Source organism: Haliotis rubra, unplaced genomic scaffold (genome assembly GCF_003918875.1).
Source record: "Haliotis rubra isolate DU_JTF1 unplaced genomic scaffold, ASM391887v1 Scf358, whole genome shotgun sequence".
Taxonomy (NCBI): Eukaryota; Metazoa; Mollusca; class Gastropoda; order Lepetellida; family Haliotidae; genus Haliotis; species Haliotis rubra.
The window spans coordinates 922,406-937,861 of NW_025767033.1; the positions used below are offsets into that span (position 1 = coordinate 922,406).

Below are 15,456 nucleotides of genomic sequence, written 5' to 3' on the forward strand. Positions count from 1 at the left end.
TCTCAGCTTCCAACACAAACAAGCCCGTGATGTTGGATTAGACATGTTATAGACATGTAACGGACCAGCTAACGACATATGCACACTTTTTGTGACTTTCACTCTTTATGTTCTTTGTAAGCCAAGTCTCCACGATAAAGACTCCCGTGGATTTTGGAAAACGAAGCATGGATACACCCATCTCGCCATGCTCCCAGATATATACAGACTCTTTATGTATTAATACAACCTGCCTGTTATCTTACAGCAAGGAGCCTAAACTTCTTGGATTCAAGGATGGTTGGAGTTCTTGAGAAGGGAGTACTTAGCTTTCCTGACCCTCCCAGTTTTAAAAATATAGTAATGAGTCTTAATGGTGGTAACATGAAATACTCCTGGATTTCTTTGGAACTATTGATGCTCATTAAACAGCACATTTTATTGAGTTATTGAGCTTGGTTGGTTTAATGACTTCAAGCAGTATTTCAGTTTGATGAAAGAGGAACGCCTGAAATGATGCAAGATTTAGTATTCAGTTTGTTGCTTGTATATATGCTGCTCTCAGCAATATTTTAACTACATGGTGGCAGTCTGTAAATAATCAAGACTGGACCAGACAATCCAGTGATGAACAGCATGAGCATCGATCTTCACAAATGGGAAATAGCAAATTGATCCAACAAAGCTACACACTGATTTATTGGTGATTCAGTTACAAAGTATCTGATAGTTTGTTTCATGCTATATGGCGGCAGCCTGTAAGTCTGGATCAGACAATCCAGTGATCAACATCATGAGCATCGATCAGCATCTATACAATTGGGATTGGATGACATGTGTCAACCAAGTCAGCGAGCCTGACTACCATCCTGTTAATTGCCTCTTACGACAAGCAGGGCGGCTGAAGACCAATTCTAACCCAGATCTTCACAGGTCTATACTGCAATTAGTTAATGTAAAACGTTCAGCCCTTGCACTTTTATCAGCAGGCAGGTTTTCCTCACCCTGTGTTATCTCAATGTTTCCAAGAGCACACAGTTACACCATTACGATAATAACAGACCATCTATAACTTACGTGTTATATATATCGCATGTATAATCCCAAATACAATGTTCTATTTGACCACTCTCTAAATGCAAGGATGACAACAGGAAAATCTATTTTCAGCTGAAAACGTAATATTGTGTCATCGAGTTGAGGGTTTCTCAATGGATTTATACGATTCACAATTTGAAATAAAATCCGCGGAAATCCGCGGATCAGCGGAAAATTGCCATCCCTGTAAATGGCACTGTGTATTCACAACAGTCCATTTACTTGACTTCCAAATATTTGAACAGCAAGCAAAGCGTTCCTCAATCTACACAAATTTGTCCTGAAACTAATTCTGTTACTACATTTCTGTATTGCAATACTGCTTAAGTTACATCATAAATGTACAAAACAAAAGGGGAGTTACGAAGTATATAGTTGTTTTTATTACCAACGCACCTTCAAGCACCGTGGCCTGTACTTTAGTTAATGTTTATTGTCCCAGCAAATGACCCAAGCAAATGGAAAAAAGAATCAAAAAAAGGGTCGTTCCTGAACCTGCTCATTGTCCACCAATGCCAATAAATCCCGGCATTGTGACCAGATTAACCAAACACTTCGGCCACACGGGTTAGTTTACCAAGGGTTTTTTGAGGTTAGTTTATCTGTTAAGATAAGCTTAGTCGGTCACGACTGGCTCTGCATGTCTTGGGATAGCTATAGGTAACGTCCACCCTGTGTACTGACTGGCCGTCTGGATGCGGGAACGTAGGACACGCAGAGCAGCATTCATACTACCTCACAAAATAAACATCAGTGTTTTTATAACCATTGGGGAAAGCACACCGACATTTACAGGGGGATTGTTCTGAAGCTCTGCATAGTCAACCCAGATAAATCTTCTCAAATACTGCCCAATGAGAGCTTTCTTTGCCGAAGATGTTAGTAGTACAACATATTTTTAACTTGCGAAGTAGTCAAAAAGGTGGGTCTGTGAGTTGGTTGTACACTGGTTTTTTAAATGTATCTTTTATATAATGGTTTGTCAGCTTGCTGTGGGAAAATACCCAAAGTGAGGTATGTCATGGTTGTTTGCTGCCAGGTGGAACACACGATCATGGACTTGTCGACATACCAGGCATCACACACTGGAGCAAATCTGAGGTGGGAACACATGAGATGATACAGATGGGTCACTGGGCTATCCAAATAAAATCACAGAAATCTGGAACAGACTCTGCAATAGAATGGGTTTCAAATACCAGCATTCTTAAGTGAAATCCCTGAAATCCTGTCCTGTGTCAGTAAGGAAGTGGGTTTCACACATTCCAACAACAAAATCAATGAAACCCTTTCGTGAGTCAGTAAGGAAGGGGTTTCACACATTCCAACAACAAAATCAATGAAACCCTTTCCTGAGTCAGTAAGGAAGGGGTTTCACACATTCCAACAACAAAATCAATGAAACCCTTTCGTGAGTCAGTAAGGAAGTGGGTTTCACACATTCCAACAACAAAATCAATGAAACCCTTTCGTGAGTCAGTAAGGAAGTGGGTTTCACACATTCCAACAACAAAATCAATGAAACCCTTTCGTGAGTCAGTAAGGAAGTGGGTTTCACACATTCCAACAACAAAATCAATGAAACCCTTTCGTGAGTCAGTAAGGAAGGGGTTTTGTGTCTTTTCGATCCGATGCCAACTCGTCTCCTTGATGACTTTTTGGAGACTCTTTTGCCAGTTATCACGAAACTGATCAACTTGAGCTTAGGTAATGGTGTCTTTCCAGAGGTGTTCAAGCAAGCTGTGGTAAAGCCATTACTTAAGAAAGACAATTTGGATATCAATACTCTCAAGAATTACAGACCTGTCTCCAACCTCTCTTTCCTTTCCAAGATCCTTGAACGTGCAGTTGATGTCAGACTCAGATCCTATCTCTCTTCAAATGATTTTCTGAACAGATTCCAATCAGCCTATCGTCCCTAGGCACAGTACCGAGACCGCCTTTTACTTCAAATTCTGAATAACTTGAGATGCCATGCGATTTGGGTAATGTGTCACTTCTCCTCTTGCTTGATCTCTCAGCGGCGTTCGACACGGTCAACCATCAGAAGCTCCTTAGCCGCCTTCAGGATGACTATAACATACAAGGGGATGCATTGGCCTGGTTCCGTTCCTATCTGAGCATGAGGAGTCAGTCAGTTCTTGTCTCTGAAAGCATCTCTGAGTCAACGATCCTAGAGTGTGGTGTACCCCAGGGCTCAGTCCTTGGGCCGCTTCTCTTGTGTTATACACAAACCCTTTGGAGAAGGTCATTGATAACTTTGATCTGAATCACCACGCATTTGCAGACGACCTCCAATTGATGGATTCCTTCAAACCAGAGGATGTACAAATAGCCAGATCTAGAGTGAGTCAGTGCACGAAGGCAATTAGTTCATGGATGATGACAAATGAGCTGAAGCTCAATGATGATAAGACTGAGGCTATGTTGATTGGCACATCGCAATGTCTGAAAAGGATAAACTCTACGGACATCACAGTAGCCAACTCAGATATCCCACTTTCATCCAGTGTAAAACCTAGGTGTTCATCTTGATCCTTGTCTCACCATGGAGCAACATGTGAACCATCTCTGTAGAGTAGGCTACTTCCATCTCCACTCTATTGGTAACATCCGCCATCTTGTAACCACAGATGCTGCTAAAGTTCTCACTCAGTCACTTGTTCTCTCCAGGATTGACTATTGCAATAGCCTACTGTTTGGAATCTCCAATGATCTTCTCTTCAGACTTCAAAACTTCAGAATGCTGCCGCCAGAGTTGTCACTAAAACATCCAAATGGACTCACATAACCCCAATCCTCCAGAGTCTGCATTGGCTGCCGGTTGAAGCAAGAATTCATTTCAAGATCTGCACTCTTGTTTTCCTCGCTGCAAACACGGCCTAGCTCCTCCATACCTCTCTGAGATGTTGTCAACATATATGCCTGCCCGTTCTCTCCGCTCCTCAGAATCAACATCTTCTCTCAGTTCCCCAAGTTCGCCTCAAACACTTTGGCCATAGGTCATTCAAATTTGCAGCACCAACCCTATGGAACAGTCTTCCTACTCCCATAAAAATGCTTCATCCCTAGAAGCATTCAAATCGACTCAAAACCTTCCTCTTCAAAAAAGTCTACAACCTATAACTGTAAAATACTCTCACGGTTATTTTTGGCTAATTGTCATATCTTCTTCTTGAACTCTAGTCACTCTTTTTATATGTAGCGCTTTGAGCATGCTCTGGATGGACTATGGCGCATAAGAAATATCCATTTATTATTATTATTATTATTATTATTATTTCACACATTCCAACAACAAAATCAATGAAACCCTTTCGTGAGTCAGTAAGGAAGGGGTTTCACACATTCCAACAACAAAATCAATGAAACCCTTTCGTGAGTCAGTAAGGAAGGGGTTTCACATATTCCAACAACAAAATCAATGAAACCCTTTCGTGAGTCAGTAAGGAAGGGGTTTCACACATTCCAACAACAAAATCACTGAAAATTTGTCTCGGGTCAGTAACAGATTGGATTTCATACATAGTATCAATGAAACCATGACAAGATACAGTAACACAGACGGCAGTCCAAACATGACTTGGTAACCATTGCAGACCAGCCTTGGCCCAGTAATTGGCCATAAACCATGGAAGTATCTCAGCACAACAACAATGCCTGCAATGTGTTACATATCTGATGTTGCTCATCTGACGGCAATCCTTGGAATTCCCACACCATAGACAAAGCCAGTACAATTCACCATTGATTCAGCCCAGCAGACGTGTATTCTCATTCCTCAAGTCAATACTTCCTCACAAGTTAACATTTAACAAGAGTCAATTCAAAAACTGATCAATGGTTCCTTTTGAAGCAAGCCCTCCACATATAGTGAAGCATGATTACTGGGTCCATGGAAGATCTCATCAAAAACATCAACCTTCTCTTCAATGTATTCACGAAATACCAATGAACAATAGCTTGAAGTCATAATCAATCTATTATTTGAACACAGTTAGTTTTCCTTTGCATAAAGCCGAAACATTTCATACAGAATAGCCTTTTTTATTTGGAGCCATATAAACCACCCATTATAAAGGCCTGAAGACATATAAATACTTGTATATATCTTATCTCACACTTCTCTATATAGTTAATATCAAATATCGCTACATTTAAAAAGATCCATTCATCAACCATAAGTATCAACAGTGCATCATGAAATACATGCTAAACCGAGGGCATTTCAACATTTGACTAGTTTCACTATGTTTATAAATATCCCATATCTTACAAGGAATAAGTACTTGAGGTTCAAAGTGTATCACAATATATTGTGCAAACCACAAGGACGTATCAGGATGCATATCACGCAATATTGTATAATTCCAAATCTTGGATTTAGAAGCAATCTGAAACATCATGGCATGAATCAAAGTTGTGACCCCAACGTTGTTGACAGAAGTGTTGGAATGTGCACGAACGTAAGGGAGGTAACTGTGACTTAACTTCCTATATTCGCGAACTTACATTTTGTATACCATGAAACACATGATGAACATCGCTATTTGAAATCACCTCATATACCAAGCATTCAAAAATAATATTGTGATACCTATAATGATGAAAATCAGCATCAATAATCTGATATACCAATAACACCACACCCCTTATAGCTTACCTTCTTTGTTAAGTTTGTACTGACAATTTCTTTCTCTCTTGTCATGTCTTTCTCGACAGGCTTTTCGCTGAGAGCTGACGGAAAACAATGGCTTTTATAACAAGAATTTTACTGATACAGCACTATAAAAAAAATTGGCTTATTATGAAGAATGATATTAAGTAGTTATTTATTACTTATGTGTAAAATCAATCTGTTAAATGCTTTATTATTTCACATTTCAGACAGCAGTTACCAACAAAAATAACAAGATTTTAAGAGCATATTAATATCATTACAACAGGAATAGCTAGCAAACCATTTCGCCCTTGGAAAGGGCAAATGTATAAACAGGAGTGTTTATTTTAATCATACTCACGTTTCATGCTAATTAAGGTAACAGGTATTGGATCGCTATCCATCATGAAATATTATTCCAACTACTTTCCTTAGGCTATAGATGAACCATCCACATCCATGTTAGACTAAAGCCATGAATCTGTAGGCATCACAGAATCATCATGCATCATCAGTGAGCCATCACTGACATGTATCCATTATTAAGGAAGGTATTATCCATTTCATCACTTAGGAATCCACCAACGGCAAACAATGACAACACAGGAATGCTGAAAATTCACGAGCACAGAAGAATACTGTACAGATCCGTCGAAAAAGAATCAATTTCATTTCACAGACACATGACCCTCGGAGAGTTTTCACATTCACACAAATTGCCACATTTCTGATAAAAGACCGCTGATACCAAGAGCTGCCACGTTTTTTGTGTCTTCGTTCCGTAATCTTTACAATCACTGTAGATAAAATATGACGGTTATACCTGGTCTAAAAAAGGAAACAAAATGTCCGAACACCCTACATCATTCAACGAAACTGCTGGCACAATCCCTTTGGTAAACATGAAGATGAATACCCAGATTCCTTTTGTCAACAGATCAGTTCTGACACAATAGTCGCATATGTATCAGCAGACGTCAATAGATAAACTCACACAACAACGAGCTGCAGTTTGTAAGTATTTTTCTCATCATGACGTTTGGAACAAACGCTCAACTTGTAAAACCCATGATTGAGGATGTAAACAATGTTTAAACTGTCAGTCACTTCAACAGCTTCTAGAACATTGTTGAATATAATCCACAAACACTCAGAAACAAAAAACTTTCCACAATATGTCAGATATTCATTTGGAAAAAATATATCCCACTGAAGAAACCGGTCACAGTATCTGTAAGCCAAGTGTCACTTCTCTTCGCAAATATGCACAGGGATATCCCAATAACCAAGCAAACAGCCACCCTAAACACACTGGGAGTTATCTATATAGTTCCCAAATCACTTCCACGACATCGTCACAGAAAACAACAATCAAAACATCCAAATGTTGTTATAATGCAGAAGTTTTTTTGAGTGCCGTCTGCTTTTTTGCCGTGCCGTCTGCTTGTAACCGTCTGCCCCCTCCTCTCTTGACTGACTGACAAAGGTTGGGTCAGGCCTAGCTGTACAAATACAGGTGTAAATTTGCTCACATTCACGGCTGCTGAAGGAAGCATCCCCCAGCATCCACGCAGCTCTCACACATGCACATCAAAAGGCAATGTTATAAGAGTACACATGTCTTAGACATTATCTAACGGTACATAGCACAGGGCACCACATTTGTCCAGTCAGCCTTTTCTGTATACAAGCAGGCACGATATGGGCTCATAAATAGCAACTTATATCTAAAACTCTATTAACACAGCATTAAGCATGAAAACATGAAGGCGTCTCCTCCACTCCACAGAGCTCTCTTTATGAAAGTCTAGCCACAGTGGCTTATCGGCCACGGGAAGTCAAATCAGTGTGTAAGCTTGTTCACTGGACTTGCTTTTTCACTCCTTGTGAAAGTTGAACTCAACACTGAGAAAAATTAATATCTACACCAGTGCCTCAACAGCAACCAGCCACAGAGAAACAGATTCTTGGACTCGCACCTCGAACAAGTGTCATGGCAGCTACCTGAAAGTGTTTTCCACCACGTATCTGCAAAATCAATCTCCCACAATATGCTCCCAACTGCACAGATTTACGTACTTCCCGTGATTCAGACCCAATGTTGGCTACCAGGTCAGTGACCTATATTTATTCCACTTGAGGAGTTAAATCTTAACACTGGTTTTCCAAACTATGTTGGCAGAGCTCTTCATGAAGCTTATTTATAATGGAAATTATCACGAGCGTACAACCAATAATACAATGACAAAAGACTTAGTTCAAAATTTATAACTAACACCCTGACAGCAAAGCTTACCACAGTCTTATATGTCTTGGTGGAATATGCATAAAACAAGTCATAATCCTTAGGATGGGAGAATTTACCCTATTCCAAATTACAATTAAAAATTTCTCATTGTGCTAAAATATAAAACATGAGCTAAACAAGTTCATTTGATGTGATTTCTCTCCTCAATATGTACAGATGACAAAAATTACGCCTAAAAAAATAAAAAAATATATGTTTCATATGTTCAAAAGTCATATGACTGCGACACAATTGCTAGTCCAAAGTCTTGGGCATTGAAGATTGACAAAAAGCAACACTAAAACAACACATATCAAGCATATGAGATTTCAAAGTTTGTTTCCACATCCAAATACAAAACCCTAGTAAGACTAATGTAAGTTGTTTGGTGACATGAAGACTGTGAGGACACTGGGAGTCTAGACTCCTGATGCTGCACTCTTAGGATCCAGAACAGTCCTACATCTTAAATAAGCAACTGCAGGTTAATGACAGTGTTTGAAATAGCCATCGGCCCAAACACAGGATAACTTTTAGCATGGTGTTACAAAATTGAAAGTTATCCAACCGAACAACATTTTAATATTTGAACAATAATAATGCTTTTTTTATCATTTAAAACTAGTTTCCTTTAACACAGTATCAAAGATGACAATTAGTTTTTCATCTCATCCATGCTTCCCTGTAGCAACTAACAACAAACCAAGCTCATTGAATTTACAAAAGCTCATCAAACATGGCTTTTCTTCTGCTGTATTTAATTAAAGAACAGTTTCAGACAATGTTGATAGGACTTGTTGGTTTTTAGTGGGGCCCTCAATAGATATCAGATATTTTGAGACCGCCTCCGTGGTGTAGTGGTTAGAGCGTCCTCCCGGAGAGCAGAAGGTCGCGGGTTCGATCCCCGACCGCGTCATACCAAAAGACGTTAAAATATGGTACTTGTTGGTCCCTGCCTGGAACTCGGCATTAATGGGTACAACCAGGACTGGTCGGCTCGGAGTCAGTATAATGTGTCTGAGTGGGGTGTTCATGCTTCACTGCGGCATGGTATCTCAGTGGGCTAGCACTATAAAACCAGCTTAAGTCTGGGCTAGTACAAGCAGCCGCACATACCCATACACACGCATGCACGTCGTCATATGAACGAAATATTCTCAAGCACAACGTTAATCCCAATTTCACCTCACCTCAGATATTTTGAAGTCAGGCCTGCGGTCGGGTACATATTTGTAGAGAGTTTCATACACTGTTAATAACAAGCATCCCTTCAACTTTCATGCTCAGTTTTTAACACTTCAATAAGTGACCAATACACCATCTAGAGTGAAACAACTCCTAGATCGCAACTTTCCAAACTGTTCTAGCCCCCAGCCCTGATGGTCCAACATGATTACTGATCTAGGTTAATTGAGACCAGTGAAATCACCACAAGTTCCTACTCTGGTAAACAGAGCTACCAGAAATTATAGCACTTCTACAGCTACAGCTTCCAGCAGCATAAACAGGCAATATATGGACCAGAGATCTATTTTAGTCCTGCTGACACTCCTACTGTTCTTGGTGAGTACTAGGGCTTCAACAAATACACTGTAAGGAGAATGTGATATGTTTACGAATATATAGTAACAAATACGAATATTTATTCATGAAGACTTTACGTTTAATATCAAGCAATTAAAATAATAAACAAGCCATGTTATTGCTTAAGTTAAAATACTTAAATGATATTTCCATAAAAGTAATGAACAATGCTGCTTATAGAGTAATGACAGGGCCAAAAGGGGCCTTGGCAAAATAATATTTTGGCAATATTCCATTTTGTGTATCTCACTTACATAAACAACAAACTAGTTAAAAAACAACGACACTATCTTAAAAATATTAATAAATATTTGATTCAAGTGACCACGAATAACGAATTGAACTCATGAAGGAATACCGCTTGATTCACCAAATATGTGAATGAATTGTAACAGGACAAGTGTATACAACATTTTCCTCCAGAATATGGACAGAGCATTATCTACTTCAAATTTTATGATGTGTCTAAATCACACAGGGCATTGTTCAAACCTCACAACTTGACACAGTTCAAGATAATGGGCTGAAAGTTAACAGTCATTAATTTGTGCAAGGCTTTAGTATATCTTGACATGGACAGGAGCCGAACTGAGGGTCAATGGTGCCGATCTGGATGGTCGTGTTTAAGATGAGACTCTGGTTTTAAATAGGGCTGGGACGGGTAGGAAAAAATGGAATCGAGTACCCGCATGTGTTTACCCGAATAGGAATCTAGTACCTGGAAATGTAAGAAATACAGAGCTTCTGTCAACTGTCTGAATATTCAATCACGAGTTGACAGAGATTATTATAGAAACTTGAAAGGATGGCAATAAGACATTGAAACAGATCTTAGGCGATTTAATTTACGTCTATTTAACCAATATAAAGAGTAACAGCATTACTTACATTCCTCATTAAAATAAAGAACTTTTCGTTCCAACCAGTCATGCGTAGATAAATTACAGTTGTTAATAATAACCTTCATTAATCGGACAATACCAATGATGTAAATGCGTGTTACGTCAATTATGAAAAAGACAAGTTATTATCTGCCCTTGTCATTACAGAGTTCTCTCCCTTTCCAGGTACTCGATTCCTAGAAATAGGACTCGATTCCAGGTGTACCCGACCCGGATTCAAGTACCCGAGTACCCGTCCCAGCCCTAGTTTTAAATATTGATATCAATATCATCATCAAGGTTTCTGAGCAATCTACCTAAGGACTGGTATAAACTTATTTTTCTGCTGGTTTAGGTCAACAGTATTTAGCTCTGTGGTGTTATCTGACAAAGGAATGCTTTTATATATTCAATATGCATGCCTTGAAAATGTTAACTCAAAAAGGTAAAACATATTTCCTCCCTTTTTTAGCCCATTAACAATTCATAACTTATTACTTCATGCATTGGGGTACAACAAAGCTGTGTTTTCTGACCTTATCTTTTTGTCTCAGTTTACAATTGTAGCCTTGTTACACAACTCCCTTGTCCAGGCAAGGCCAGTTTCAGAAGATAAAGATTTCTAGAAATATAAACAATTATTACACATTTTTTAACATAAGTTTTTGGTATGAAAATGGAGGGGAAAAAAGGGATAATAATTAACAAAAGACACCAGTTTTGCACCTGCCACTTGTGTGTACAAAGTTCCATTAGGAAATATTGAACTGTTTTGGGTTATGCTCTGGAAACAAACAATGCTCTCATTTCAACCAAACTCCATCTTGTTGCCATAGAAACATATTTTTTCTCAAATTCCTGACAAGCAAAGGCACCAGTAATGTCATGCAGAAATATTAAAAGTTTCATGGGTTGTGCTCTCGAAACAGAAAGTGAGAAAGCAAGATGGAAAATGTTGCTTGCTGATTAATGATAGATGCATGTTAGAAAGTCTAGCATGTTCTTTAACATTCTAGGAATGTGGCTGAAAAGTATTAGTCCTTCGATATGTTTGGTTGCACTTTGGAATAGTTGTTTTCCTCATCATGAAGAGTGAGTGAGTGAGTTAAAATTTAATGTCACATCGGCAATATTGCAGCCATATCGTGACAAGAACAGTTTATATCAATATTCAAATCAATAAATGTATTACATAAAAACCTGTAATCGAAGGACAGTAAAAATACTAGAGTATCACAGCTATATAAATTTAAAACTAGTACGCTATCGAAACAATCATGAAGAGGCAGATTGATGGAAGCCTTTTCAGTGTGTCACAAGTGGGAGGATTGTCAGCCTGACACTTCGTTACTTTCACTGAAATCAATCTTGCTAACTGAAAACCAATATCACCTGATAGGGTTTCATGATCATCATCTAGCTGGAATTTAAATCCCATGCTGCGGCACGCCTAATAATGCATGAATTCATAGCTCTGCTTCTTTATCAATTTTCAATAACCAACCTGAAAACAACTAGGCTAAGATTTACTTTTAAAACATCCTATTCTGAAAGCTGACTTTGTAATCAAAATCATAATTTTTATGTGTCGACATAAACTTGATGAAACGAACAACTTTTTTGTCATGTTGTTACATGAGACGTGGACATTACACTTACATCAGAGGGAACATTTGGTATCGTGATACTTATCCTACTGTGGCAATAATCACAAGATTCGTGACATATGTGATACCTATCCCTGTTATAAGCAAGAAGAGTGGGAAGGAAGATAGCATTGTTTATTGCAGATGAGTGAGTGAGTGAGTGAGTGAGTGAGTGAGTGAGTGAGTGAGTGAGTGAGTGAGTGACTTTGCCATTTAAGTCCCCAAAGTAATTTCTAGTCAACAGTGAGTATTGAGTGAGTGAAAGTGAGTGAGTGAGTGACTTTGCCATTTAAGTCCCCAAAGTAATTTCTACATCCATCTAATCATCAACATTAAGCAGTATTTCCGAATCACTAATCAACCTGTCAGCCTATCCAAATAGAACCTTATGTTGTCATAACAAACTGTGAGCACTAAAACTTTCACTTATGATGATAATGAGATAAGGCCGAGGCATTGCTCACCCCTCCCTGAGTGCTTGGTGAGGGAGGTATTGGGGTGATGGGCATGGGGGGAGGTCACGTGGGACACTTGTCAGCATGTAAAACAACCTGTCACAGCAGGGAGGTCACAGTTAACAAGCTACCTACTTCATCCAACAAGCTAAGTAGCTGTCTGCAATGTTAGCCGCTAGCCAGATGCCTGAGTCAAGTAAAATTATGTTGAGTCAGTAAACTTTGCGATAACTGTCCATACAACAATGCTACTGATCATAATGGAAGAGGCATGTTGGGGTCTAACAGACTGAAAGGTTTTGGCACTGAGTGAAGTAGATGGTCGACAAAGCTTCATACCAAATCATATCTCCGTTTTCAGGAACTTATAAGATGAGGAGGAAGTTTTAAGATGAGGAGAACTGAAGTTTTAAAACAAATATTTGTGAGAGAGTGACTGTTGTTAGAAGCATTTTATCTATCAACGCAAACTGTAATCTACAATCTGAATGTGGGCCCAAGTACACAAAAAGAGTTCCCAATGCTCAAATTATCCTAAGTCTATCACTCTATGGCTCAGTAAAGAAATTACAATTGTCTTGATACACAGACCAGTGTTCACCAACAGGTCCCAAAAAACTAGTGGTTGATACTTGAGATTATTATTACAGGAGACATAACAAAATACCACTGCTAGGCTCACAGTTTCCAAAACTCCTTCCTTCCAAAGTGATAAATACTGAGCTGAGTTGAGGTATGGTGAGCTGAGTTGAGGTATGGTGAGCTGAGGTGAGGTATGGTGAGCTGAGATGAGGTATGGTGAGATGAGATGAGGTGAGGTATGGTGAGATGAGATGAGATGAGATGAGGTATGGTGAGATGAGATGAGGTATGGTGAGATGAGATGAGGTATGGTGAGATGAGGTGAGGTGAGGTATGTTATGGTGAAGTGAGGTGAGTGAGGCGATATGAGGTGAGGCAAGGTATAGTGAAGCGAGGCGAGGCCATCTGGACAAGTGCCTTATTTTTCACAACTAGTTCACTGAGATACCTTGCTGCAGTTTAAACTGGACACCCAACAATGACACAGTATACTGACTCTGAGCTGACCAGTGCTTGATTAATGCCAAGCACCAGGCAGTGCAATAAGCACCATTGGTACCCAAAGCAAATAAAGTCCTCAAAATGGAGAAGACTATTGGCAGAAGTCTCACGGCTACTCAAGTCCCCCTCATAAAGGAGGAAAGTACAGTAGCCAGGTACCCAGCACTCAAAGCCCTTTCCAGGATAGAGAATGCTGGCATGAAGGTGTATATGAAGGGAGTCAAACAAAAACTCCTAAACCTTTGTCTGACACTGACAGTTGGGAAGAGGTGCGATAAGTCCGCCATGATCGGCTTACAGCAACGTGTGTGGTTGGTGTCATAGCATTCAGTATTTAAAAAGTCAAGGTAACATGCCACCAACTCCATTAGAACAGAAACATACTGCTAGATGGTACTGTGTTACACTGGGTGTAGGCCAAGGGTCTATTTTCCCTCTACAGATATTTGGCACTTTCACTCCATAACCCATACACTGATAAAGTTGTTGCATAGCTGTCACTTTCAATATCTTTTTAACCACTTACGGAACTGACTGACTTGAAGGTAAGGCTCTAAAAAATACATAAACTAACAACTGTCAACTATAAACCAACAACTCCTCTTTCTTGTCGCCCTAACTTCTTAAAAAAAAACAACAGACCAGAAATATCTGTTTAGCAATATGATCTTATCCTGTAAATATCCATTTTGGACAAGACCGTCCGCTGAGTGATCTACTGAGCACTAATCCATGCCATTCTTTTCTCTACAAAAATAATAATATGGGAGAAGAGAGGAAGGACTGAGGTCATGTTATGTTCTAATTCTCCTGTAAATTTGGTGGTGCAGTTTGTTTATCTGTTGTGCAGACTGTTTGTCTGTGACACGGTAAGGTTATCTGTTGTGCATTAGAAGAAACTGAAACTGAAAGATTACTACTCAATTTAATTTCACTAAGACTGACTGGCTGAGTATGGTTTTACGCCGTTTTTTAGCAATATTCCAGCAATATCACGGCGGGGGACACCAGAAATGGGCTTCACACATTGCACCCATGTGGGGAATCGAACCCGGGCCTTCGGCGTGACGAGCTAATGCTTTAACCACTAGGCTACCCTACCGCCCAATTTCACTAAGAAAGTACCAGGTTTCAAATGTGCTATTAACTGTGATTGATCAATAAAACAAACGGAAATGTTATATATTTCATAGTTTTCAATTAACCAGTCATGACTTATTTCTGATGAATGAATTATTTTCAGTTCTATCAGTATAATACACAGAATCTGTAAGTAGGAGGGGGTAATCTTAGAAACCTGAAGAAATAACATACTGCACAAGTTCATCTTTAAGGAAGGATCCACATATCTTAAAGGGGCGGGAGTACAATATAGAATTTGGAATTGCACATATAATATTGGATGAACACTTCACTGACAAGTACATATTGACGTGTATTTTTCAAATGTTTAAAGGGCATTTAGATTCCATCATCATCGACATCATTTTCATCAGCAGCATGTTTACCAGCCTGGGATAACCTAAATAAATTTTTAACACTCAGTTATGGAACTGACGCTTTGTGGCAAAAAGCAAAAACAATTAGATATCAAGACTAGTGTGGATGGAATGAATTTGTGAGCATTCATTTATGGGCTCGATCATAATGATCATCTGTATGAAACCAGAGTTTGACAACATCAACTGTTGACAACAATGGTCCCAATGTCAAGGTTGATGACACTGACCCCAATCAGCCAGGTCACACATCATAACCAGCCAATCATCAGTCTGGTAACATG

At 39.2% G+C, this 15,456-nt stretch overlaps 1 protein-coding gene across 2 annotated transcripts in view; it reads right to left on the reverse strand.

Moving 5' to 3' along the window:
• The window catches only part of LOC124285295 (serine/threonine-protein kinase N2-like), a 96,922-nt gene that overhangs the window by 42,766 nt on the left and 38,700 nt on the right, over window positions 1-15,456 (reverse strand). The window contains exons 1-2 of one of the 2 annotated variants that reach the window (XM_046721498.1): window positions 6,099-6,120; window positions 5,741-5,814 (exon numbers count right to left, since the gene is read on the reverse strand). The exons of the other annotated variant lie outside the window; for it this stretch is intronic. Coding sequence (XP_046577454.1) covers window positions 5,741-5,814; window positions 6,099-6,105 — 81 coding nt within the window. The 5' untranslated portion in view covers window positions 6,106-6,120. Of the gene's footprint in view, window positions 1-5,740; window positions 5,815-6,098; window positions 6,121-15,456 lie in introns of those variants that run through there. 2 annotated transcript variants of the gene reach the window in all.